At 49.2% G+C, this 27017-nt stretch overlaps 3 protein-coding genes and 2 pseudogenes across 4 annotated transcripts; all 5 read left to right on the top strand.

The window, feature by feature from the left end:
- Positions 1-1807: 1807 nt before the first annotated feature.
- LOC112899222 (aquaporin PIP2-5) lies at positions 1808-4461 on the top strand. The gene is made up of 3 exons (XM_025967602.1): positions 1808-2528; positions 3232-3372; positions 4045-4461. Exons 1-3 carry the CDS (start codon positions 1911-1913, stop codon positions 4156-4158), a joined length of 873 nt encoding a protein of 290 aa, XP_025823387.1. The 5' UTR covers positions 1808-1910; the 3' UTR covers positions 4159-4461.
- Positions 4462-6454: 1993 nt separating this feature from the next.
- Positions 6455-9028, top strand: LOC112901616. Its single transcript, XM_025970565.1, has 2 exons — positions 6455-6854; positions 8695-9028. Exons 1-2 carry the CDS (start codon positions 6587-6589, stop codon positions 8730-8732), a joined length of 306 nt encoding a protein of 101 aa, XP_025826350.1. The 5' UTR covers positions 6455-6586; the 3' UTR covers positions 8733-9028.
- A 3438-nt stretch (positions 9029-12466) lies between these two features.
- Positions 12467-16070, top strand: LOC112899155 (annotated as a pseudogene).
- Positions 16071-16096: 26 nt separating this feature from the next.
- LOC112899158 lies at positions 16097-18501 on the top strand (annotated as a pseudogene).
- A 37-nt stretch (positions 18502-18538) lies between these two features.
- On the top strand, positions 18539-26767 carry LOC112899156 (IAA-amino acid hydrolase ILR1-like 5). Of its 2 annotated transcripts, XM_025967507.1 has the most exons (6): positions 18539-19026; positions 19227-19352; positions 19919-20233; positions 21585-21713; positions 22711-22794; positions 26337-26767. In XM_025967507.1, exons 1-6 carry the CDS (start codon positions 18718-18720, stop codon positions 26697-26699), a joined length of 1326 nt encoding a protein of 441 aa, XP_025823292.1. In that variant the 5' UTR covers positions 18539-18717; the 3' UTR covers positions 26700-26767. The 2 variants fall into 2 exon arrangements, with proteins under 2 accessions (XP_025823292.1, XP_025823293.1); XM_025967508.1 differs by lacking the exons at positions 22711-22794; positions 26337-26767 and adding an exon at positions 22128-22585 and having other exon boundaries at positions 18541-19026.
- The last annotated feature ends 250 nt before the right edge of the window (positions 26768-27017 follow it).

Below are 27017 nucleotides of genomic sequence, written 5' to 3' on the forward strand. Positions count from 1 at the left end.
CATTTTCTAAGCAGGTCACTCATTCATCCAAAAATGTGGCAACTCATTGGACGCCTCTGTTAGAAATTCTGTATATTTTGTGTAACTGCTCTGTTGGCGCACAATTCTTTTACTGTCCAATCCTATACTAGCAATTGAGCTTTTGTCCCTTGAGTGTATGATTTCTTCTGGGATAGCTACTCCATATGGATAGCGTAAGATGCTGCAATGCCATCAGGATCTGGTTGTCCGTATGGACAACGAAATTCTCACGTTGTGTGATCAAAACGAGCTGCAGGAGAGAATCTGTCGAGCGGCATTGACAACGGAGCGCAGTCGCGGAAATCCATCAAACAAATCGGCGTGAGTAGGAACTCGAGCCGTCCAGCTCGTTTCGACCATGGAGGCTCATAAATTATGCAGGGTGCCAGCGTCACCGCGTGATTGCTCCACCCTTTGTTTCCTTTCGCTTATTGTAATCTGATGGCCGTAGTGCGCCCAGGTGTCGCCCTGGCACGAGCCTCACGACTCGATGTGTGCGTCTCTCGTTGCAGGGAGTCGCATCAGGTGAGCACTGAACAGGATGGCAAAAGGAAAGAAAAGTGGGTGAAACTCGAGCTCCAATTCCTGTGATTGGAATCTCGTGGAAGATGGGGCGAGATGATTTGGCGCTCCCCTTTTCTGGCTCGTGATGTGGCTGTCTTCATCCACGAAACGAAAAGCGTCTTCAGCTGTTCTGTTCACCAGCAGCGCAACAACGGCAGCGACTGATGAGCTCTGCGGATGGTTCTAGCTCTGCAGCTGTGGAGACTCATTTCACTCCGTGTTTTGAGCTTACGCTGTGTTCAGTTTCTGGACAGAACTTGCCGTTGCCTGATGAAAAGCAAGGGGCCTCCAAACACAGTCCTCGTTGCAACTTGCCCCAGACGGCGAGACTTGCAGTTTGGATGGTTCAGGAAAGTGCCATGGCATGACCTCATGACAGGGCGTGCGTGGTAAGCTGTGCGCCGCAATAAATTTGCGCACCTTTTCCGTTTCAAAAGAAATGAGGGGTACAGGTACAGCCAACGCTGGCGCACGATACGACATTTAGGTTGCACCTAATCAGGCGCCTGATAACGATCTTAATTCGGAGTAGCAGCCACCAAATGGTTCTCGCGATGTGCCTCTGCGTGGTGCTCGGCTGTCCGTGCTATCATTTGGCAACCACACTGCTGATTGAGCAGCTCTCTGATGGTGGAGAAGCACACTGCGTTGCCAGGCAAGCGATAGCTCTAAACAACTCACATTTTTCTTTTGCATCGATTGTGATTATCCGGCAACTAGGTACTGCCTCCATCCAGCAGTTGAAAACAGAGAGATGAAGAAACTCCAGGACTCTGAAAAATTGCACAGAAATCGCCGCTCTCTGCTGCAAGCATAGCAAGTGCACGCATGGCCACCGTTCACTTCAGTGCTTCACCGTTCACACCGATCAGGCTTACGCCTGTGCCTCCATCATCGTTCATCGACCCATTCTCAGACGCAGATGCTGACAAACACCGATCGCTGCTGAACGAAGCTTAGCCACTGATTAAAATTAGCCAGCCTCCCCGTATTAGGCAGAGCCACCGGTTAGGCTCTAGAATTATCTAACGATGATGAGCGCTTTAGTCGGTCGCGGTCGGCAAAATTATAAACCGGAAGCCTCCACAGCCAGACGCTCTGCTCCGGGAGGGGCCTTATCCCTGACGAAGAAAATCACTAAACAATCCAATCATGAAGCAGCAGCCGCCTGTTCCTGTCACGAACCACCACCGTCTCACTCTCACTCCCCTTAAATACCTCGCCTCGCCTCCGCTGCTCGTCACACAGAGCTAGCTGATCAGGAACACACAGCAGCGTGCGTGAGGGAGCTCTTGCTCTGAGCAAGCTTGCATTGGTGTGTGAGGATGGCGAAGGACATCGAGGCCGCGGCGGCGCCGGAGGGCGGGGAGTACACGGCCAAGGACTACAGCGACCCGCCGCCGGCGCCGCTGATCGACGCGGAGGAGCTGACCAAGTGGTCGCTGTACCGCGCGGTGATCGCCGAGTTCGTGGCGACGCTGCTCTTCCTCTACATCACGGTGGCCACGGTGATCGGGTACAAGCACCAGACGGACGCGGCGGCGTCGGGCCCCGACGCGGCGTGCGGCGGCGTGGGCGTCCTCGGCATCGCCTGGGCCTTCGGCGGCATGATCTTCATCCTCGTCTACTGCACCGCGGGGGTGTCGGGGGGCCACATCAACCCGGCCGTCACGCTGGGCCTGTTCCTGGCGCGCAAGGTGTCGCTGGTGCGCGCGCTGCTCTACATCATCGCGCAGTGCCTGGGCGCCATCTGCGGCGTCGGGCTCGTCAAGGGCTTCCAGAGCGCCTACTTCGTGCGCTACGGCGGCGGCGCCAACGAGCTCAGCGACGGCTACTCCAAGGGCACGGGGCTCGCCGCCGAGATCATCGGCACCTTCGTGCTCGTCTACACCGTCTTCTCCGCCACCGACCCCAAGCGCAACGCCCGCGACTCACACGTCCCAGTAAGTAACTGATTTCTGGCGCGCAGTAGAGGATAACGATGCTTAATTTGAAATATGAATTTGCTTCTTTTTGCCGCATGGAAACGGGCAGGTAGAAGGAATACTCGTTAGATCACTAGTGGAGTAGTTTGTCGTCAGATGTCACTACTCACTAGGTAGCTAGCGACTAAGAGTACAGCAAGTGTGAGGTGGCAATTCGCAAGCGATTAGCATTTGATATGTATTCTTTTTCTGGATAGGACATGTGATGGTACTATCAATCAAAGACTAAGAGAAGTTTCTAGTGATACGATAGGTTAGCATGTTTGTCTTCTCTTAGATTTGGTGAACCATCGCTTTAAGGGACCAGCAAATGAAAATATAATTGTTGGATAGGTGATCACCTCCCCTAGGGTTTGTTGCCTGCTTGAGCTTTAAAAATAACCATCTTTAGTGCTTTAAAATGTAACACCAGTCATATACAGGCTCAAAGCTACTTGAAACTAAAACTGTTTATCCTCCAACATAATTGCCGTACGAAATTCTCTAGGAGTACTAGCATTCTTGGAAGCATGTATATACTCCTGGGTTTAAATTAAAGTTGGGCCATTAACAGGCGTACGTGTTTCAGAACTTTCAGAGCAACATATACAGTCCTCCGTGTGTTTAACCATCATATATATTCATATCTATAACGTGCTGCACTGTCTGCTATGTTGATCAGGTGCTCGCTCCTCTTCCCATCGGGTTCGCCGTGTTCATGGTCCACCTGGCCACGATCCCCATCACCGGCACCGGCATCAACCCAGCCAGGAGCTTTGGCGCCGCCGTGATCTACAACAACGACAAGGCCTGGGATGACCACGTACGTCCTGCACGCTTCGTCCTTCGATCTCCTGCTAATAATTAATAAAAAGCCCTAATGGCTTCGTGCCAAAGAAAATGCAAGTGCTAATGGCTTACAGCATGGCCGGTCACTGTCACTAACAGGCGGCCCAAGCTTATAACTAATCAAACAAAACTGTTGCGACGCTTCTCAGCCGTAAGCTCACTAGCTAGTGGCAGATACAACTCAACGGATTATAATAACATAGTATACGCAAAAGGGTTCAGGAAGTCAGTATAAGGCTCAATGATGATCACTTAGTTAAACTCTTACATTTGTTTTAGATATGATGATCACTTAGTTAAACTGATCAGCAGATGTCAGGCCAATTGATTAATTAGTATGCAGGGTTTTTTTAGTACCCTGTAGCCTGTTTTAGTACTAGTCACAGAACTAGTACAGTGACATTTTCAGCCACCTGATTAAAAACCCATTAAAACCAAACACGCAGCCTAATCTGTTCCCAACAACCCTCCGACCTAACTATAAAAACTTTATCTATTGTACCTAATACTAGCTTGTCCCATCTTACTGCTGCATATCATTTGGATCGCAACCAGCTAGTTGATAAAAGTCCGATGAGTCCATCAGTTGGGGTGTCTTTACATCGATCGATGGCTTACGCTGCCGTATGTGAATATGTGATTGCAGTGGATCTTCTGGGTGGGCCCATTCATCGGCGCCGCCATCGCCGCCGCGTACCACCAGTACGTCCTCCGGGCCAGCGCCGCCAAGCTCGGCTCGTCCGCCTCCTTCAGCCGCTAGATCGACGGCCACTCCCGCCGGACCTCCGGAGGCGTGACCTGTAGATATGTGAGCGGCCGGCCGCCTCCACTGCACATCATCTCCTGAATCCTGCGTGCGTCGTCGGTGGTTGCTTTTCTGCTAGTGATCATGCATGCTTCTATTACGATCCGCGTGCCTACAGTATTTTCCCAGTCCCCCGCGTCTGCTTGCGTTTTTTGTTCCAAGCTAGTGTGATTGTGCTGTTCTACATATCTATCTATCAGTGTACGAGAACTTGGCAAAATGAAAAAGAAAAGAAAAGAAAACGTGTTTGCATGTAAATTTTATGGAGTACTACTTGAATGTTTTTGGTTATCTTCACATTCTCAACCGCCCCTGTTCAAGATGGCGCAGAGCATGGGCCTTGCACGGCTTCCAAACAGCGTGTTGCTGGCCCTCCAAAACAACCACTAGTTTTCTAGGAGGTGCAGAGCCTTGTCCGAGCCAGTACGAGACGGCGACCTCAAGTTCTGTGGTTGCCGGCGAGGCCGCCCTTGTCAATAGGCTTGCCGCGGCGGGCCGGCGTGGCGCGGCGTCATGCCGGGAAGGGAAGAATTAGGTCGCGGATTGCACGCAGCGCTTGGAACCTTGGAGCAGCTGCCATGGGTCCGAATGAGAATCTTGAAGCGTTGCCTTTTTGGGGCATCTATGCGTGGGCTCAGCAAAGCACGGCGCGATGAAGAGGCCAGCTGCCTGGACGGAGAGAGAGGACTATCAAAATCGTACTGTAGATCCTTAGAATGGTAGAATCGTGCCCTCTAAGGGCACCCGCGGTGTGATGCTAAAATGATGCCTACTTTTTCCCTCTTGTTTGGAGCATCGTTTTTTCCACGCAGCACATGATACCCAGTTGCAAGTAGCAAGGAAAGTACTGTCGCCGATGCCCACTCTATCCAATCAATAAAATAATATTACACTGGTAAATGTTGGGGGAACGATCTAGCCCATGCAGTAAATAGGTCTCATGAAAAAGTCCAATAACCTATTTATGAACATTATACCCACCAAAGATTTGAGGACAAATTGCCACCCCCTTTTTCCTCCTCTATATAAATGACCTAAGAGGTTAAGAGGAGGGAACTTATTTGAGTACTCCTCACTTCACTTGCTCATATATTTTATACCATCTCTCTCATTTTTATCTTTGGAGCTCTCTTCATCTCTCTCTGCTGCTTAGCGGAGTTACATCCCCAACCGCTAGTTTCTCGCACGAATGAAGTGGTGGCTGTAGAGATGGTTGTGCCGAAGTTTTTTACTTCGACGCTGGCCCAGGTAGTTGTGCCGAATTTTTTATATTTTCCCATGGCCTTTCCAGCATCGACGCTGTACAATATGGTAGAAAATATATTTAAGCCTCGTTAGTGTAATAAGATTTCAAGACTCGACTATACTGCGGGTGCTCTAATTCTGATCGTAAAGTTATAAAATCGACCAACGGAATCGAGGCTTTGACAGCTATGAGGTTGAGGTGCGTGCAACCAGCTACTTGCTCACGCGTAAAGTTTCTTTTCTTCTAAAAAAGGCAATGTTATTGATCGTTGTTGGTTGGGGCCATTTGGATGAAGACATCTTTTTAGTTGGACTTGAATTGAACTTTGATCTATGCTAAAGAGGTGACTTTAGGAGCTCCTTTGGTAGGGCTAAAGGAAACGGCTCCAAAATCGGTTCCGGTTAAAGCTATGCTAAAGAGGTGGTTCTAGAGAGGCTCCATATAAAAAGCCGTTGGTAAAGCTTAAAATAACTTCTACTGTGGTGGAGGAGCCACAAACGTGACTCTAATCAGTTTCTCCTTTTAATCCATTCATAAAAAATAAAAAGTAGGGTGAACATTTTATCAAATATTTTTAAAATAGCTTCAGCTCCATCTGATAAACCACTCCACCAGAAAAGCTGGAACCAGAAAGCCAGCCTTGCTAAATGGACCCTAATGCCACTGCAATGATCCCGATAACGTCAGCCAACGTGGAGTTAGGAAATAGTAAAAAATAAAAGTAAAGACGACTTTTTATGCTCTTCGTTTCTATATCAGCTCAGTCAATCCAAGTTTGCCATAAACTAGCGACGAGATAACTTAGTGTATGGATTTTCATAGTTTCTCGGCCACGTCAGTCGAAACATTTTTTTTAGAAATCGATTCACCGGCGTTGCTCATGCAACCCCACCGGCCCGGCCCACAGAATCTGGGCTGGGGGCCTGCGTACCCGTCGTAGCTGTCACGGCGGCGATGTCATCACCACCCCCCGGATTCCTCCAAGCCTCCAAAAGTCCAAACGATCCCCAAATCCACAATCAACGCCACGCCACGCGACGATCCCAAGAGCGCACGCTTCTCCTCGCCGTCGTCCTCGCCCCGCCTCCGCTCCCCGATCCCCAGACCGCCCCCCCCCCCTCGCGCCGGGCGAAGAAGATGCACCTGTGGCCGTCGCTCCGGATCCGGGACTCGTTCAAGCACGGCTACCTGCAGAAGATGGAGCTCAACCTCGGCCACATGAAGCGCGCGCAGCGGCAGGGAGAGGGGCAGCCGGTTGGGGGGCAGGAAGGCCAGGCCAGCGACGGGAAGGCGCCGCTGCTCCAGGACCGCTCGACGTCGGGCTCCGTTCTGGCCGGCGCGGTCGAGCTCGCCTGGGACGCCGTCTTGCTCTTCACTTGCTGCTGCTGCTGCTTCTGCTGTGGAGGTACGGGACACGGGCGCCCATGTTCCTAGTATATTCTGGTTCGCTTGCCATTTCTTATTTTATTGTGAAGGGCGCTAGCCATTTCTCCTGGAATCAGTCAGGTTTACACCAGGCGTTTTATGAATAAGCTTTGCACTTAGTATTATTACACCTGCAAAATAAAACATTGATTAATCCTCAAGAAATTGTCTGCCAGATGCAAGCCTCTTTTTATCTAGTATAAATGACAATTCGAATTGAATTCATGGTTCTTCTAGTATTCCTCGAAGATAAATGTCCAATTATCTTTACAATTGATCTTCCCCAAATTATAAATTTAGCATCCCAATTTAATAATCCTTATTTCATATGCAAGTAGAACTTCAATGACCTGGATTTTTTATAGTTTATATCAGCTCATGTTGTTTAGCCCTAGCAGAAACTTCAAAATGACGATGGGGTTGGCATTCTATATTCTTATAACAAATGTTCTAACAAAAGAAAATGAAGAGGAGAGGAGAGGGACAGGGGAGAGAAGTTGGTAAAAATGGGTTTGAATAAGTGATTGCTCCTGAAAAAGTGGGCGCTAGGGATTTTTCAACTTAGTGTAGTTGATAAACAGGTAGAAATTGGGGCCATTTATTTGCTTTGGGGTGGCCTGTGTTGCAGCTCATGCCTCAGGTACAGGCTTGGTCTGTCATATGGATGAGAATGGGGTATATTTGGTACTTTTTTATATACGAACCCCTGGGATTTGTTGTGATTACATTTATTTACCGGCAATATTGAGGATATGCCACTCCCCTCCTCTACAGGTTTCAGGATATGATTCTATGTCTCACATGCATTAACTGCCAATAGCAGCAATAAGCTAAATATTTGACACTCTTAATTGGTAGTAGCTGTTGCTTCCGTTGCAGCATGTAGATTATTCTCACTTATATTGATTTCCTGCAAAGTATTAGTTTAACTGCTGGGACTCCTGAATCCTTGGAACCAATTCACAGTAGAGAAGTAGCACAGTACTTTTGACCAACAGGACTTAGTTCAGCATGTGTATCAGATTTTAGGTGACAGAAAGGGTTGTGATTTGAAACTCATGAATTAGTTTCCAGTTTTATGCTCCACCGATGATGTTTTTACCCTATTTCCAGGACATCAACAAACTCATTATGAACCTCTAAGAGAAAATTTTGAAAATTTATTTTGACTCATTAGCTGTTTCAAACTTTTTCATGTCTCTAGGGGAAAGCCTCGGTCAAAATACACCTAGATCATTGAAACAATCAGCTCTACTGAACATTATCTTGATTATTTGGTATACACTTATACTGGCTATAAGATCAAGAATTCACTTAGGCTTCCTAAACCCTGGTCAGCGATGAAATATCAAGTCTTCCCTTGTGGTGCCTGCAGAAGTTGTACCTCATCTTTCTATAGAAGGTGTACCTTGAGTCATTGACGTGGAAGCAGCGGAAAGGATCCTAACAGTATATAAATAACCTGAAATTGGCTATTCATGATCTGTATTAAACATTTCATAATTTTCTGTGCTTTCCTTTTCACACAATTAGATAAGGGCAATAGACACACTCCCCGTTTCTTCCTAATAGTAATAAGATTTTACAGACTACGCGTTGTGCCATATCACCATGTTCATCTTTGTCGTTCAAGTAATAAGATTTTACAGACTACGCGTTGTGCCATATCACCATGATCGTCTTTGTCGTTCAAGTAATAAGATTTTACAGACTACATGTTGTGCCATATCACCATGTTCTTTCTCTTTGATCCCCATGCCAATGTCATCTTTGACTGGTTGTCTGGTTCTAACTTTGTCTTTCATCGATTGATGTACCAGCTTGTAGCGATGAAGAGGATTACCCAACTGCCCGCTGAGAAGCTCCTTCAGGAGCCTGAGAATTCATCAGATCAGGAAAAAAAACAGATAATTCAGGAGAACTGTAGTGAATTGCAGCCAAATATTTTCTGGCAGCTGTGTAAATATGGTTCTCTATTGCTCCTTGATGTGGCCAAAAGTTGTCGCTGAAAGAACGGAGGAGAAATATCCTTCGATTTCTTTCTCTAGTAGAACCCGTTCTGTAGGCTTGTTCGTCATGTAATCAATTGTGTCTGTGTTCAATTGCTGTTCTTAGCTTATTTGTAGGTGATTGCCTTCACCAGTTTTGCACCCCCTTATCTTTATCTTGTTTTACTACCTCATAGTTAGCTGACTACATACTGCTTTAGCCGTGGTTTCTGGTTTCAGTGGTTTTTGCCAGGAGCCCAGAGCTGAGGTCCTGAGGAGCCACGGTTGCGGCTCATATTTAGCGTAGCGGAGCGCGTCTCGCGCCGTTTGCTGGTTTCACTCCGGCGTCGAAGGCGAGCCCGTGGAGGTGGTGCTCCCTGTGTGGAGCCTTTGTCTTGGAGCTGCTCGCCGACGGCTTGTCGGCGCAGACGGGAGATAGGTACGCCGGAGGCGTCTATTCATCGCATATCTTACATGTCCATTGGAAATAACAATGTTCGGAACTGTTTAAGATAAAAATTTTGTTTCAAAATAAGATAAAAATTTTGTTCTGGAAAATTTATTTTGTTCTGAAACGTTGTTATCTCTAGCAGATACATGCGATGATGATATGGCGGTTAGTCTCACATGTTATGGTTATGAATAGATATTCCGGGTACGCCAGCCTTTTCTTTTAGGGATGGGGAGGCAGCATTGGATCTGGTGGAAGATAGGAGAGTGGAGCAGGCTCAACCATCCCGCGGCGGCGTCGGTCGTCGACGGCGATTCTGCATCCAAGGTCAACGAAGCTCGGGGTGCGCCCCGGCCGATGGACTACTAGCGATGGCTTTAATCCGTCCGTGCCGGCGGGTGTCTTCTGCGGGTCTTCAACGCCCTGTGGCAACGGAGCTTTGTCTGCCTTAGGGATGGCGGCGATGGGCTTCCAGCGGTGGCCGCCGGCGCCGGAATCTGGAAGACTCGGTTGGCATTGGTTCCAGGGACCACAATGTAATTTATTTGTTTCTTAGGGGGCCTTTGTGCAAAAAGTTTGCAAGAGCTGTTCTCTGTGTCCCACATGTCTGTATCTGTATCTGTATTTGTACGTGTCATGTACGGTATCCTTTATCGTTAATACAGGTACGTTCCACTAAAAAAAAAGGCCACACCAACACATGTCCGCGAGCGAAGCAAACATCTCGGAAAGACCAGCAGCCAGCGTGCGTTCTCTCCACGAACACCACATGGCGACGTCGTGCCCGCAGAATTTCTACCATTTCTGTGCACGCGCGCAAGAGTTCTCGTCTCGCCATCCGTTACCGAGCACGCAGCTTCGTCACGGGAATAGGCGGCTGCGCTCGCCCTGCTTGGGATCAGTGCTGGCAGCCATGCTCATGCACATTCCTGAGCATTGGTCCCTCGCTGGCAGAGCAGCGAACACCTGGTGCGCAGCCGCCGGCGACATGCCACCTTGTGCACGAGGTAGCAGACAAGCGGAAACGATAGCATTGGGGTCGGGCGTGTGTACCTTGCAGAGTAGTCCGTGCGGACGCGCTGCGGCCATGGAGGCGAGAGCGTGGCGAAGACGAAGGCGAACATGGTCCCAGCGTATGCAATGCAGCTCGTCGAAGCTGAACGGAGACGACGCCTCTGTGTCCCGTGGCTGGACGCGCGCACTCCACGGGTGTCGCGCACGAACTAATCCTCCATGTCGAGGCCGGCAGAGTGGAGACCCTCCAGAAGAGCCGGGTCAGCCGTCAGCGGCGTCGACGATGTCATGACAGTTCGCGCCCGGAGAGCAGGAAGCTCGTGGTGACTACGCCCCCGGCAACCCCGTAGGCTCTCGTCACTTGCAGGCGGAGCAAAGCGCGACAGGACATGGGAAGCCGTCCTAGACTGGCAGGCCGGCGCGGCGGCGCTCCGGCGAGCCACGGCATGCAGCGAAAGCGGCATCGCGGCCACGACCAGGCGTGGACGGTAGTTGAAATACCGTCCACCCCTAGGTCCTTGCCAGCCGTTGGATCGTGCACGTTCGGTTCAGATCGGGCGAGATTCGCACAGGCAGGGACTCTGGGGGCGCGTATGGTTTGCGGATGGCCACAGGCTGGCTCGCATGCCGCGTACAGGCCCGCTGTGGCCAGGCTCGCCAGGTGCGAGAGCTGCTTGATTGGTTTGCGTACGCATGCATAAAGGCCCGGTTCATACACTGTTCGGTTGCGTAAAAGTGATTTCTTGTGTCTGCGCGTTCTCCCATGCGTACGCCCACGCGCTTGCGCTTGCACCAGCGGAGCCTGGCCGATTCCCTCGTTCCTCTAGAGCCTGGCCGAGGGGGTGGACCATGAAACCAAGCACGCGGATCCTGCATCCGACGGGTCTGGTTGAGCTGCATGCAGCCAACCAAACGCGCCCTGGGTCGTCGTCCTCGGTCGTCCGGCAGCGTGCCGGAGCTGGGTGGCGCAGGCCGGACGGCGCGGCGGCGGTGCACGAGCTCGGCGGCGAGTGTCCGCCGGTCGACAGCGCGAGAGACCTCGCCCGATTAGCTCTGGGCAAAGCGTCCGTGGGCCCGGGCAAGGGGATGACCGGCCGGTCGGCTTCGGCAGGCCGCAGATGCGTGCGGTCGCCGGCTCGAACCACGTCGCCGACTTCGCCGGCGCCCAGCTGCCTCCTGCATGCTCCAAGTTTGCAACGCAGGGCCCGATGAGCGATGGATCCAGAGCGTGACAGGCTTGAGTGTTTCATTGTTTTGCATTTCCGTTCCAGTTCAGAGTTCAAATTGGCTATGCATTCCAGCCAAGACACTCCCATTTTCACTTCTGCCGGAAAGGAGAGACAGGATATGAATACGTAACTCAGGAGTGTCGATCAGGTGCCCTTCGCGATCAATCCAAGCAACTCACAGCTTTGAATATAGAAGAGAATGTCGTCGGTGGGGGACCGCGGTGCCGCCGGCACGGAAGTCCGACGATCGACTGCGGAGATGGCATCCATCTAGGACCTCTTTTGTGCTCACCGTTTCATCACCTGCCGGTGGTCAGCGCTTGATCTCCAGCTGCCTGCACTGCAAGAACTAACCCTCCACGTCGAGGACGGTGGTCGGTGGAGACCCGCCAGAAGAACCGGATCAGCGTCGACGACGTCGTGTCGCGCCCGTCGAGCAGGAAGCTCGTGGTGACCACGCCCCCCGGAGGCTCTCGTCGCTCGCGGTCGCGGCAAGGCCCAAACAGGACACAGGAAGTCGTCCCGGACTGGCAGACCGGCGCGGCGGCGCTTCGGCGAGCCACGGCATGCAGCGGAGGCGGCGTCGCGGGCTCGCGGCCACGACCAGGGGTGGAAGGTAAACGAAACGGCATCCAGGGGTGGACGGTGTTTGAAATACCGTCCACCCTTGGGTCCCAGACAACCGTTGGATCGAGCGCGTGCGGTCTAGATAGGGGGCAAGGTTCGCACGTCCAGGGACTCGGTCGTCGTCCTCGGTCATTTGGCAGGCGCGGGAGCTGGGTGGTGCCATACGGGGAGGCCGAACGGTGCGGCGGCGGTGCTCAGACTAGACGGCAAATGTCTGCCGATCGACAAAGACCTCGACGGCGGCGCGGCGCCGGTGCTCGGGCTTGAGCTTCTCGTCTGACGGAACGGGTCGAGGGCATGCCGCCGCAGCCGATGGCGAAGAGGCGGCGTCGGTCTTCCCAGGCAACGATCTCGACGCAGCGCCGCTGTCCCGAGACGGACGATGGGTGGAGGTAGCAGCGCGGTGGCCGTGCATCCGGGGGCGGCCGGACCTCCGCCGGCGACCGCGTCGCGGAAAACCAACGTCCCGCTTCCGCTGCGACGGCGAGGCCGCGTCCAAATCAAGACGGACCGCGGGACGGGGTCTGAATGTCTCATGAAGCAGAGCGTACGGCCTCACGATGCGGTCCACTTTGTGAAGCTGTTAGCCACACACTCCAACGGCCTCACAGATCTCCTTCGCCGGCGTGACGTGCACGCCGCAGACTTGGTCACCACGCCGCGCCGTGCTCCAAATGCCGACAGGGGGTGGATACCGTCCACCCCCTGGGTCTCTGTCAGCCGTCGGATCGGCCACTTGCGGTCCAGATCAGGCGAGATTCGCACGGGCAGGGACTCGGTCGTCATCCTCAGTCGTCGTCTGGCAGCGCGCGGGGAGCTGAGTGGCAGGGGGGAGCCAACAATGGCGGCTCCGTTCCTCGAATGGAGAAGGTGAGAAGCTGCGTGCCAGCAGTCCAGCACCCATGGCGGCTCATATTCATATTTAGCGTAGCGGAGCGCGTCTCGCGCCGTTTGCTGGTGCTCCGTTCCGCGCGGCCAGGCCACCGCGAACACATGTCCGCGCGCGAAGCAAACATCTCGGGAAGACCAGCAGCACGCGCGTGTCTTCTCCACAAACACAGCATGGCGACGTCGCGCCCGCGGAATTCCGAGCGTTTCCGTGCGCGCGCCCAAGAGTCTCGCCATCCATTACCGAGCACGCAGCTTCGTCGCGGGACTAGGCGGCTGCACGCGCCTGGGGATCGGGGCTCTGCGTCAGTGGCGCGCGATGGACACCTTCTTCAGCGGCCTCGACTCCCGGCTGCGGGTGTCGGTGAAGGCGGCGGACTCCATCATGGTGGGGCTGGTGAACGCCGCCATGGAGGACGCCTACAGGAAGAGCCTCTGGAAGGACGGCGACCTGGACCGCCTCTTCCAGAAGCTCCGCTTCGCCGAGCTCGCCATCATGCAGCTCGAGTGGTGCCTCCGCTTCGTGCGCGGCGAGATGGAGGCCGACGACGACCAGGAGCAGCTGCTCGACGACCTCCTCGAGACGCGGGACCAGATCCAGGCGCGCCTCGACGAGGCCGAGCTCGCCGTCGCCGAGGCGGACCGCGACTACATACGCCGGAAGCGCGCGGAGCTCGGCCCGGCGTGCGGCCGCGAGACGCCGCCCGCGGCCAGTCTCCGGGGCGCCGAGGAGGAGTGCGGCCGTGCGTTGGGCGAGCTTAGGGTGTCGGTGATCCGGAAGATGTCGAGGATGAGGTCCAGGCTGGAGGACGCGAGCTCCACGCTGGCGGCGCTCATGGAGAAGGTGAGCGGCGAGGCGTCGCCCATGGCGAGGCTGCAGGAGGCCGGCCACGAGGGCGAAGGGGTCAAGGGGCTCTCGGGATTCTACGGCATGGCGCAGCTGCTCATGGAGTTCCAGGAGATGGTCCTGGACGCCGGTGTCGTCAGAGACAGCGTCGCGTCTTCGTTCGACGCCATGGAGAGGTCGGTCTCCGAGCTGGGGGCGGCCATGGATGAGCAGCAGTGGCTCATGGATGCAGAGAGGGAGATGTACAGCGCCGTTATGGAAGGTTTTGTCAGGGAGATCAACGTGGGATCCGATCGCACGTCTTCTCCAGGTGAAGGATCTCGTCCACCTACGTCGCAACATGACAGTGACGCTACTGAGAATAGCCTGGAAGAATTCCAATCTTCGGAGGATGAAACTAGGCAGCTGCAGTCAGGAAGGCATATTGCAGCAGAGAAGTCAGATAGCAGACAGTGCTATCAATTAGGAGAGCATTGTATCCACCGTGAGGAAGCTGAAAGGCTAACAGAAGATAAGATTGATTCGGATGTCAGATCTGAACTACAATGTGTGTTGTATACAGCAGTATTCAGAGACTTGGTGAGGAAATTGGCTGTTCAGGCACATGATGTACAGAAGCTTAAAGAAGAAAAGGATGAAGTGGACGTCGCAAGTAAACTGCAGTGTGAGATATATGGTTCTATGTTCAAAGACTCGCTGAAGAAACTGGCTGTTCTGGCTGATGCGCAGAAGGTGACTGAAGAAAGAGACGAGGTGGACATGAGAAGTGAACTGCAGAATGAAATATATAGCATACTAGTCAAAGACTTGCTGAAGGAAGTGGCTGTTGATTCTGCTGATCATTTTTCAAGACCTTCATCGAAGATGAAGTGCATGCGGTTTTTCTTTGCCAAGACTTTAAATGCTTGGAAGGGCACAACTGAAATGGTTCATAGTGAGAGACACATCAAAGAAGAGATGATGCGAAACAATGTAACCACTGAAGATGAAGGCCCAGATTCTGATCAACATGGAGTACCTGTGAAGCAAGAGATTTTAAGTCTCGGTGCAAACCACGACAGGCGAAATTCCAAAGGAAGTGATCATCAGGCTGAAATGTACGGTCAGAGATGATGTCTGTTATTCAGTTAAGAACAATGTTAAGGACGGATTGGAATATCAAAGGAAGGAACAAAGAGGAGAGATAGATATAGGTTTCAGCATGACCCCTGAAAGCACAATTAAGGAAATGTTCATTCGATCAACTAAATTTCAGGCAATGTCCATGGATTTTGAAGCTGTTACCTGTGGAAAATTAGGAACAGCTGTTCTAAGGTTTGTGAGTCTCCATTCCCTAATTGTCATGACATGGGGCAATCTGAGAATGATATCTGATCCTTGTCCAGATTGAGAGACTTGGATAAACAATTGGCGAATCTGGTTAAACAAGTGAGTTCTCTTAAAAAAAGTGAACTCATTTACCGGACGGCTTTCACCAGGAGATGTTGCGACCTCCAAACAGCAGAAGCAGAGGTTAGAAACTATAAGAAAACATCTTGCTACCGATTGCTCCATGGCCAAAGATACTTAAATTTGCCTGCCACGAACCTTAGGTGGATCTTCTTGGCGATGAGGTGGAGCTACTTCTAGGACTTCTCAGCAAGACATACAAAGCTCTGGATCACTACTCACCAATTCTTCGACACTATCTTGGGGTAATTTTCTAGTTTCACCAAGTTAAATCGCCAGAAGGACATAACTAGACTGTAGCTTTATGTAATTTTTGCCCCATGAATACTAGGCCCATGTAAATTTAACAGGCGCAGTGTTATGCCATCCTAAAACAAAATTTTGTTGAAGCTAATGTAGTTACTGAATTTGCCTTTTTTTTTTAAATGTTCCCCGCCTGGCAGCTTGATAGCTAAGTTTTACTCAACACCTTTCCACAGATGTATAAACATTTTTTTCTCGTTTCATTCCTGTTTGTTCCCCAGAAGTGAGGCTGAATTGACCATTGGTTTGCTGTTTCAGATCAGGGAGACGCTAAGCATGCTTGGGAAGGAGCTTGCCCTAAGGCATCAGGTTCAGTAATATAAATAGGACTGGGGGCATGTTACCACTTATTCTCCATTTGTAAAACTGAAAATAGTCAATATTTTCCCTTTCCAAACATGAAAGAAAAGAAAGAAAGGGAAGAGGAGGTATCAGAAAAGTAAGTTATTCCATTTTCAAAGGTAGTATTCTGCACATTTCCTGCTTAGATACACGTACCATTCTCCCGGATACTTCTGGAAGCTTCCAGCCGTTACAGCTGCCGCAACCGCAGAAAACCGCGCGGATTCTTACCGCACCTCGTCTCCGCCGCCATCGTAGCTTCTCAGCTCCGTCTCCTGCCTAGAGTCGCCATGGAGCTCGATCTCCCGCCGCAACAGGTCCCGCAGCTCACAGACCTCGCCGCGGCCATCCACCGCGCAGCGGCGGCCGCTACCGCGCTCTCCACGCCCTCTCCGTCCTCCCACGCCGCCGCCGCGGTGGCCGCCCTCCGCGACGCCCACGCCGCCATCGGTTCCTTCCTCTCCAGACTCGACGCGGTCGCCGCGTTGTGCTGCGACGATCAGCCCATGGCGGAGGGCGGCCAGGAGCCGGGGGAAGACGGGGAGGGGGAGCACATGGTCGGGGAAGTGGAGGAGGGGCTCCGGGACTGCGTCCTGCAGGGGAGCAAGCGGCGGAAGCGGCCCGTGCCGCCGTCGTGGCCCCTAGGACGCCGCACGACCGGCGGTTGCGAGGCGGCGGAGGCCGCCGCCGCGCCGGTGCTGGACGTCGAGGGTCGGCGGCGCGCGGCCATGGATCTACTGCTACAGTTCCATGCTTGATGCGAAGGAGGAAAGGTAAATTATTTTGGTGTTTCGACTTTCGACGCAGTATTTTATTGTCTGAATTAGCGATTGATGTAAAAAAAACGTGACAATCCTTTGCCATTTCTGGGTATTTGAATCTAGAAATCATGCATTATGTTGGAGTTGGTGTTAAATATGATGATACTGAAATGCACTATAGTGAGAAACAATCAAATGTATTCAGATTTGGCCGACGGCTAATATGATGAGGTTGTGGAATGGAAGTGATGGTTGATTGAAATTGCGTTATGTAATGCTACTAATGGAAACTGAAATGTGAAATCTAAGAACTGCTAGGATGCCTGCACTGGTGCCTTTTAAGGGAGGACACGCAATCAGTACGTCAGCACGCTTAGGACATGCAATTGTTTTAACGATCGTTAGGCCAGTTAGGCCAGTCTTAATCACCATGAAACTCATCCGACACAGTTACTGATATAAGTTATAAGTTATCTGGTTCTCAGTCTTGGTAATTGTACCATGAAACCGTATATATGAAACTGTGTACTAAGACTGGCCTTATTGATCTGGTTCTCTATTTACTGTATCTCTTTGCTTTCTTTCTTTTGGCTGTGCGTATCCTGGTAATGTAGAGGCCGGGAATATAGTTTAAGGAATTTGTATCAACTTGATGTAAAATCTGGATTGAATAAAAATTTTCCTTATTGAAAAAAAAGTTTTAGAAGTGGCTGGGGTTCGTCTGGATTAACCAGACACAAAGTTAGAGGCCTCAACAGGTATTTGATGCTCCTTGGCAGGCCCTTTGGTTTGGTGCACCTTGTCTGGCTAGTAGAGTGCTGAAAGGGAAATTCTTGAAGATCATAGTAAACATTGGCAGTTCAAGTACATACGTATTGGCCTGTAATTTAACTAATCCTCACTCAAACCTACCCAGCATTCTTGAGTTTAAATTTCCCTATCCATGTGTATCAACATTCAAACACTAGATAACTTCCCTTTAAAACTTAGTACTAAATTAAACGATGGCAGTAGTATTGACCTGTGTTTTAACTAATTCTCAGTTGACCCCCCTGTTAAGCATTCTTGATTTCAAATTTCCCTATCCATGTGTATTGACATTCATACACTAGATAATTTGTTTGAAAATTTAGCACTAAATTAATCTCTTTGCTCGCTCCAGAGTTCATCTGTTTAAGTGTTAATTCTATTGTATTTTTTGGCTCCATACTCTGCTGCTACGGGAGTCTGGGTCTCTGTGAAGTGGTGCTTGCAGTTGCGCGAGTAATATTTCCTTTTTATTTCATCTGAATAACATTTATGATTTACTAGTACTTCTAGGATCTCTACTCTTACTAATTTACTCTAATGATTTTCAGGAATGGGTTTACGATTGCCATATGAACAAACCATTGATTACCGGTGGGAGGAAAAGTTTTCGACGTTTGAACTCTTGTATCACCCTGTTCTTTACAGAGATGAATCATGAATGCAATCAGACAGACAGTAGGCAACATTACCCCACAGTGAGGACGGTTAGGGACTGGGATGAAGAAAGCGAGATGACATTCAAGCCGAATCGTTTTCAGTTAGTGAGATTTAGGAAGTTTTGATTTTCCCAATAAAAAGCCCGATCATCTTTGCTCTCAGTTGGGCTGTACTATCTATTCATTAGCAGTAGAGTGACAGTTGCTCAACCTGTTATGCCATCTTCTGTAAATTGATCGTGAGCTGTTTTGTTCGTCGTCATGTTATTCTGTAGTCGGGTGGAAAAAAAGGAGCTGATTGGCGTAGGGCTCACGAGTCAGATAACCCCGACGGTGCTTCACTGACAGCTGGGTCAGCAAGCACAGCCCATCCGCTGGTCCGTCAGCGTCCGTTTTCACCGGCGAGCTTAGCAAAGTCAAAGTTCTGCACCTACCCGGAGTCCCCGGCCGGCCGCGAGAGCGGTGCTGCTGCGAAACCATGGCGAGCCTTCTCCTGCTGCTCGTCGTCCTGTTTCTCTCCCACGCCTCGGCGGCGGAGTACGGGGAGGAGCTGCTGCGGCGCGCATGGGGGGAGCGGGAGTGGATGGTCGGCGCGCGGCGCCGCATCCACGCGCACCCGGAGCTCGCGTTCCGGGAGCACCGCACCAGCGCCCTCGTCCGCGAGGAGCTCGAGCGCCTCGGAATCCGCAACCGCGCCGTCGCGGGGACGGGCGTCGTCGCTGATGTTGGCTCGGGCGCGCCCCCCTTCGTCGCGCTCCGCGCCGACATGGACGCGCTCCCGCTCCAGGTCCTTTGCCCCGTCCCCTCTCTGATGCTGCTCATGGGTCCTGGGGCTTCGGGTGTGGACATTGAACTGTCGTCTGTACTAGATGATACGATGCTGCGTCGATCGGATTGCCTCATGTTTAGGGTCTAGGGGATAAGATGGCTTACGGGCTTACTGCTACGGCTGTTGGATTGATTTCATTCTGTTGGTTGTGACGGCAGGAATTAGTGGAGTGGGAGCACAAGAGCAAAGTGGACGGGGTGATGCACGCCTGCGGGCATGATGTGCACACCGCGATGCTCCTGGGGGCAGCAAAGTTGCTCAGTCAGCGTAAGGATCAGCTCAAGGTAAAGACGTAAAGTACAATTTTATAGTCCTGCTCGAATTCAATCATTCCGGAATTTAAGTTTTGTTTATACCTTAGAGTAGAGGCAGAAAAAGAAACTACCTAATCCTCTAGCACTGCAGTCATTGTATAACATATGCTCTCTAGTTCAGATTTTTGGCTTAATGCCCACCCTGAATTTTATCTCTCAGGTAAATTCCTGATTTTCAATGGACATTCTTATTTCAGTTGCGATGTTATTACTGACTGTAGGAACAGCTCCTAGAGTTTGTTTCAATATCCTAATGTTGAGTTTCTTTACCTCTAAATGAGTGGAGGAATTTTTTTTATTATTTTGGGGAATTTGATTTCGTCCTAAATATAATCTACTGGATATGATATTTCTGACAGAAGACCACATGAACTGAGCTTAATGGCACACGCAATATTAAGACCAGAAAAATTCCCTTAACAAGAAACTAGATAAAAAAACTTTGTTTGACTACATATATTACAAATTCCCATAGGTTTTGTGGTTTGCATGTACACTTGCATGGATTAATTAATAGATATTCATTTGTGGTGAAGGGAACAGTGAGACTCCTTTTTCAGCCTGCTGAAGAAGGTGGTGCTGGTGCATCTCATATGATAAAAGAAGGCGCTCTTGATGGTGTCGAAGCCATTTTTGCCATGCATGTCGATTATCGGATACCAACTGGAGTAATAGCAGCTCATCCAGGACCTACGCAAGCTGCTGTATGTTTCTTTGAAGCCAAAATAGAAGGTAAAACTGGGATGGCTGAAACTCCACACTTAAGTGTGGACCCTATTGTTGCTGCATCATTCGCCATCCTGTCCCTACAGCAGCTCATTTCCAGAGAAGATGATCCTCTTCACAGCCAAGTATGATACTTTTCTTGCTAATACTATTTTGCTATATGACACTATAGGGAGGTGCTACGCATAAACCTAGATCAGAAAGTACAAATCAAGATTTCCTTTTACACAGTTAGCTGGGGCTTGGTTACTCCCTCAAAAAAAGACCTTGAAAAATATCTTGGGCAAAGACGTTGTCCTGGCCTGGTTTTGTCTTCAGAGAGGAGAATAGGAGAATATCGAACCCTTTAGGGAGGTACTCACATAATCTGCAAGCACGTGGGTTCAAACCGGGGTGTGTCCCTCTCAACTGGAGGCCAATAGTAGTAGCTTTAGAGTAGACTAGCAGTACACACTACTGCTAAAGATTCTTCGCCCTTTTTGTGGTAACGTTGACTTGCAAGCTGCTAGTTCGCCCTTTTTAAGACATAAAGGATCAATGGATCATTCTCAGCAACTTCTGAACACTGCTTTTCAGACATAGGGGTCATTCTCAGCAAGTACTCCCTCCATTCTCTTTTGATAGTCCTATTTCACCTGGACACAATGACCAAGGAAAACAACCTTACTTATCATATAATAAATGCAACACAGACTTTTTAGTTGGTCCTCCAATATTTTAACTGGGAACTCCTCGTTATTAGTGCTATTTATTACCATAGCCCATGTCAATAGCAAACACTACCTCTACCTCCATCCACAAAAGAATGCAACTCTCGCTTCCTGAGAAGTCAAACAATTTAAATTTGACCAAATGTATACAAAAAATTACTAACATTTATGCCTCCAAATAGATTTAGTATGAAAATTAATCTAAGCATATTTAACTTTTAACATAAATATTAATAGTATTTTATATAAATTTGGTCAAACTTAAAATTGTTTGACTTCTTGGGAAGTGAGAGTTGTATTCTTTTGTGGAAGGAGGGAGTAGGACTATCATTTGTGAACATGAGTTTTTGAAATAGGACTATCAAAAGAGAATGGAGGGAGTACCACCGAGTACCTAACACGGACCACCTAGTACTGAACACTTGATTCTGCATTTGTTCAAATGTGGATTTTGGGCACTCACGGTGCACCGATATTGCCGATTTCCACACAAAGTACCTTAAGGGGACATGGAACCTCTTTTTGTTGATTATACTGAATTGCATCAAGAAAACCTCAATTATGGTCATGCTGTCATGTTTACACTTGAACTCACTCTAGTTGAGAGGATGTTTCTTTCCTTCATTAGCAATGAACTCCATACTCGGTTTATTCCAGTGTGATCAACCTAAGGGGAATATGAATTTTTGTACTGTCAAGAATGCTATTGGCGAAAATCTTCTTGTAACATAAACCTGAAAGGAATATGTGTGTTCATTCTGTTCAGGTAGTCTCGGTTACTTATGTCAAAGCTGGAAATGCCCTTGATGCTACCCCTGCAATTGTTGAATTTGGAGGTACTTTGAGGAGCATCACAACTGAAGGCCTTTGCCGTCTGCAGAAAAGGGTTAAAGAGGTTAGTAGGATCATGCATCATGCATAACTTTATTTATTAATTTATTTTATCGTAATATGGCTGTATTCTGAATGCACTAATACCTTCGGAGCACTGACTGCACTGATGCATTTTCCATGATAATTGCTTTCAAACTACATATGTGATGAATGGTGTTAATATTAAAGCCTTGTAACTGGCCCATACCAATGCATGAACACACAAAAGTTGGCAAGTCATGTTTTTTTATCTGAGTGGTACATGGCATGCTGTTTGTCTTGACAAAGCTGCATGACAAAGCTGCATTAGTGTTTCCCTCTGAAAAATAAGCACCACCTTGTACCTGAATCTCAGAATAGCTGGTGCTTCTGATAAACAATTCTGCATCGTGGGATTCACATATTCAGAAGGAAATGGAAATTCACCCCTTTTCAGGTGGTAGAAGGGCAGGCTGTGGTGCATAGATGCAAAGGAGCTGTCAAGATAAAGGGTGAGGACTACCCGATGTACCCTGCTGTTGTGAACGACGAGAAGCTGCATCGCCACGTAGAGGAGGTCGGCAGGCGCCTGCTTGGCCCGGACAAGGTGAAGCCCGGAGAGAAGATCATGGCGGGCGAAGACTTCGCTTTCTACCAGCAGCTAGCTCCTGGCGTTATGTTTGGCATCGGGATTAGAAACGAGGAAGCTGGCTCCATCCACCCAGCTCACAACTCTCATTTCTTCGTTGATGAGGATGTCATTCCAATCGGGGCAGCTTTGCATGCTGCCATAGCAGAACTGTATATCTCCGAGGCATCTGCTCTGAACGGTGGAGGGGACTTGCAGTCGCATTGATGTTATTATTGAGTCCGACAGATGGGTTGAAAATACAAAAGTACCCATAGCATTGACCACACCTGGTGCATTTTCTCTGTAGTTGGTTTCAAACTACGTGTGTCCCCATACGCTTCTGCGAAAGGATTGTGCAACTATGTGCTTCAGATTTCAGATCGTAACCGGCACTCACCACTTTGCGCAGGTAGTGGAAGGGCAGGCCGCCGTGCACAGATGCGAGGGAGCTGTCGAGATGGAGGTTGACGGCTACCCGATGTACCCTGCTGTGGTGAATCAGGATGCAGGCAGGCGCAGGTGTGCCTGCTAGCCTGCTAGGCCCACCCTGCGAAAATATGTGAGTCGGCTCTGCAGGTAACCGCGTTTTGGAAACGGGCTCAAGTGGGATCGGCCTGCAAAACCTGCTGGGCTAAAGCAGGAAGCCCGCGACCACCCGCAGGATACCTGCGAGGCCTGCGAGAGCGTCTCCGTCGAGGGGAGCTCGAGGAGTCGAGGGGATCTGCGGGAGCGCCGCCGCCGTCACGACCTGCCTCCTCCTCCTCCCCGGTCAGCGCATCCAAGAAGCAGTCTTCGACGACGCCGGGCCTCTCCTAGCCGCCGCCACCCTCGTGCTCGTCGACGATAGAAATGATGCCCTCACCATCTCACCTAGAAGATGTTGGGGGCTCTTCAGGCAGCCCACCATCTATCAACAAGAAACAACAAGAAACTTCCAGAAGCTCTCCACTGAAGAGGCCCCAAGAAACATGTAAAAAGACGCAACCAACAGCAAAGCGGGCGAAACCTTCTGCTGCTGGAAATCAACAAGAATCTCCCAGAAGCTCTCCACTAAAGAGACCCATAGAAACAAGTAAAAAAAAGCAGCCAGCAACAAAGCGGTTCAAGCCTCCAATGGCGGAGAAGATGCTAAGTGTTGATAGATCTCTCCTGGTGAGAAGATCTCCCCTGGTAAGAAATCCACAGAAGAGGTTGGTTGTGTCCCCTGTGGTGATAGCACATAGTCCGAGAAGTTCTCCACCATCTCCACCACTACTTGTAGAGAGGTCCCCATCCCCTCCTCCACTACCTGGTAATTACTGTTTATGTGTTCATTTTTTCAATGTTATTGTATAGAGGCCCTTTAGTGTTTTTATCTGTTTAATAAGAACCAATATTTCTTTTACACCAATGCTACAGGTTCCTCTTGTGTACAAAGTAAACTACGGAGGCTAAAATCAGAAATTTGGAGTGATATGGACCCTATCTATCATGGTAGGAAACTTATTCAAGCCCGCTGCAAGCACTGCAATGAGGTATTTTCTGCTGCACGAAATTCAGGAAATAGTCACATCCGTAGGCATTGCGTTTGTGTGAACCAAGACTTAGAGTGCATAACATGGTCGAGAGATTGCAGTCATCAGCATTTTCAACAGAGGCAGCTGCCCTAGCAAATTGGAAATTTGATCGTAAAATCACTCGTTGTGAACTTGTTAGATTAATTGTGCAACATGAACTGCCATTCTCATTTGTGGAATATGAAGGCTTCCGTAGTTACTCGCTCAGTCTGAACCCACTTGCCGAGTCAGTTTCTAGGACAACCATAAAAGAGAACTGCATGGAGGCTTTTCAGAATCATAGGTCATCACTAAAAGATTTGTTTGGAACTTGGAACCGTAGATTCTCATTAACAGCTGATTTATGGACCTCTAATCAAAACACTGGATATATGGTAATCACATGTCATTACATTGATGAAGATTGGAAAGTTCAGAAGAGAATTATTAAATTTTCTGTGGTCAAAACACCACATGATGGGTTCAATCTTTATAGTGTAATGCTGAAAGCCATCCGGTATTACAATATTGAAAGCAAACTTTTTAGCATTACACTTGATAATGCGGGTGCTAATAAATCGATGATGGATTTGTTGCAAGAAAATTTGTTAGCGAAGTCTATGCTGCATTGCAATGGAGATCTATTTCATGTCCGTTGTGCAGCTCATGTCCTTAATCTTATTGTAAAAGATGGTTTGCAAGTGATTGATGGAGTAATCAATGATATAAGAGAGAGCGTGAAGTACATTAAGGGTTCCACATCTAGAAAGGAGAAATTTGAGGAGATAATAGTAGAGATGGGCATAGATTGTCGGAGTCGTCCTACACTAGATGTCCCGACACGTTGGAACTCTACTTGTGATATGCTGGAGTCAGCTTTGCCATTTAGAGAAGCTTTTTATGAGTTAGGAAGGCAGGACCCCAACTACATATACTCCTCGTCACTTGAAGAATGGCAAAGAGCTAAAGTGGTCTGCAATTTGTTAAAGATATTCAAGAAAGCGACCAATGTTGTTTCCGGTTCAAAATACCCCACCTCTAATCTTTATTTTCATGAAATGTGGAGTGTGAAAGAAGTATTGGACAGGGAATCATCAAATCAAAACCCAATTATTGCATCTATGGTGACAGAAATGAAGACAAAGTTTGAGAAATATTGGAAAATCTCATACTTATCAAATTGCATACCAGTTATACTTGATCCTCGATTCAAGTTTGGATTTGTTGAGTTTCGCTTAAACAAGGCTTTTGGAGACACATCTAGTGTTCACATTGATAAAGTAGATAAAGCTATAAAAAGTTTGTACAATGGATACTCATCTGAAATGGGAGAGTCGTTTAATTATTCTGCTCAAGAAGGTGAAATTGTAAGTTCAGAAAAAGTTCACTCGTGGTCCGACTGGAGTCAACACATGAGTTATCGGTGTAATCAAGTCATGGGAGAACTTGATAGATACTATTGTGATGATTTATTCCCGTGTAATGATGATAGCTTTGACATTTTACACTGGTGGAAGATGCATGCACCAAAATATCCCATTCTAGCTTGCATGGCCCGTGATGTATTGGCTGTTACAGCATCTACTGTTGCAGCCGAGTCTGCATTCAGTACGGGTGGCCGAATTGTCACTGACCATAGGACTAGGCTATCAGGCAACACTGTCGAGGCTTTGATTTGTTTCCAAGACTGGCTTAGAGAAGCAGGTAATATGTTACTGTTTTTTATTTTTTTGGCATTGGTTTATTTACTTGAATCATAAAAATACATACTAACTTTTCTTTTTTGCAGGTGCATCTTACTTGGATATCATAAGGATTGACAGCTTGAGTGATATTATTGAAGAAGCTGGAGCTGCATGATCACTGGAAATTCAAGATTTGTCTCTATCCTACTTATGTATGCTGATTGCCCTATTATCAGATTGACTGTATTGGGTGATGATCATTATCATTATGTGACCTATATGTTGTTGGTTGTCTCTTAGAGAAACCCCGTCCACCATTATGTGTTTGTGCATTAAAAGCACACGAATTTATCTTTATAATATTCCTGTCTGAAAGTTTCCATTGCTCTGTCTTTGTCTTGACCTTTCCTTTTCCTTCACTTTCAGAAACACTTAGCATAGTTTGCAGCAGTATTTTGGATAATATAGGCTAATATCTCTGTTTGAACCTTATGATAAATGTTATTGTACTTGCAGGAGAGAGTCCATGCAGTATTTTGGATAATATAGGCTTTTGCTTTGCCAGCTAAATCCTTTGTAAAATTTTATCATTCAAGCTTATTAGACAAATGAGATGTAAATATGCAGTAGCTATTTGACTCGCAGATCTCGGCAGGCGTCTGCACGCCTGCTTGATTTATACCGAAAAACCCGACAGAAGATTGCAGATTTCTGACATATGTCAGCGGGCTCCTGCGGAACAATTAATTAGCGCTTGCAGGTGATGCGGGTGGCCCTGCAGGCGTCTGCAGACGGGCCCGCCTGCATCCCGAGTGGTGAACGACGAGAAGCTGCATCGCCACGTAGAGGACGTCGGCAGGCGCCTGCTCGGCCCGGACAAGGTGAGGCCGGGGGAGAGGGTCATGGCGGGCGAAGACTTCGCGTTCTACCAGCAGCTGGCTCCCGGGGTGCTGTTCGGCATCGGCAATCGGAGCGAGGAAGCTGGCTCCGTCCACCCGCTTCACAACCCGCGTTTCTTCGTCGACGAGGATGTCGTCCCCGTCGGGGCTGCGCTGCACACGGCCCTTGCGGAACGGTGTCTCGCCGAGGGCTCCGCTCTGAACCGAGGAGAGACCTGCATTCGCGCGGCTGATCCCGAGTTGAGTAAATGGTTTGGCGAGTATAAAAACGCACTGTAAATTGAACCGTCGAATGGGCTATTCAGAGAATTGAAACAGAGTTGAGTTGGGGTTCAGTTCAGGGTTCATCTATCGTCCGACCTCGTGCTATCGAATTTGATCTTCCTGCGATGCGATTGTTTGTACTCGTGCCGTCGGTGACCACCGGCGGACAAGCGGCATCACACCCACGGGCCCACTTGCTACCTTGGTAGCTAGCTGCTGCTTCATCGCGCGGAGGCATCTCCCCAAAAAGCACTTGTTTTTTTATGCTTCGCGAGTGCATTAAGACTAAATCACTAGCACAGATAGACATTGATGATAGATTGTAGTCATGGC

This window comes from Panicum hallii, chromosome 7, assembly GCF_002211085.1.
Source record: "Panicum hallii strain FIL2 chromosome 7, PHallii_v3.1, whole genome shotgun sequence".
NCBI classification, from domain to species: Eukaryota; Viridiplantae; Streptophyta; class Magnoliopsida; order Poales; family Poaceae; genus Panicum; species Panicum hallii.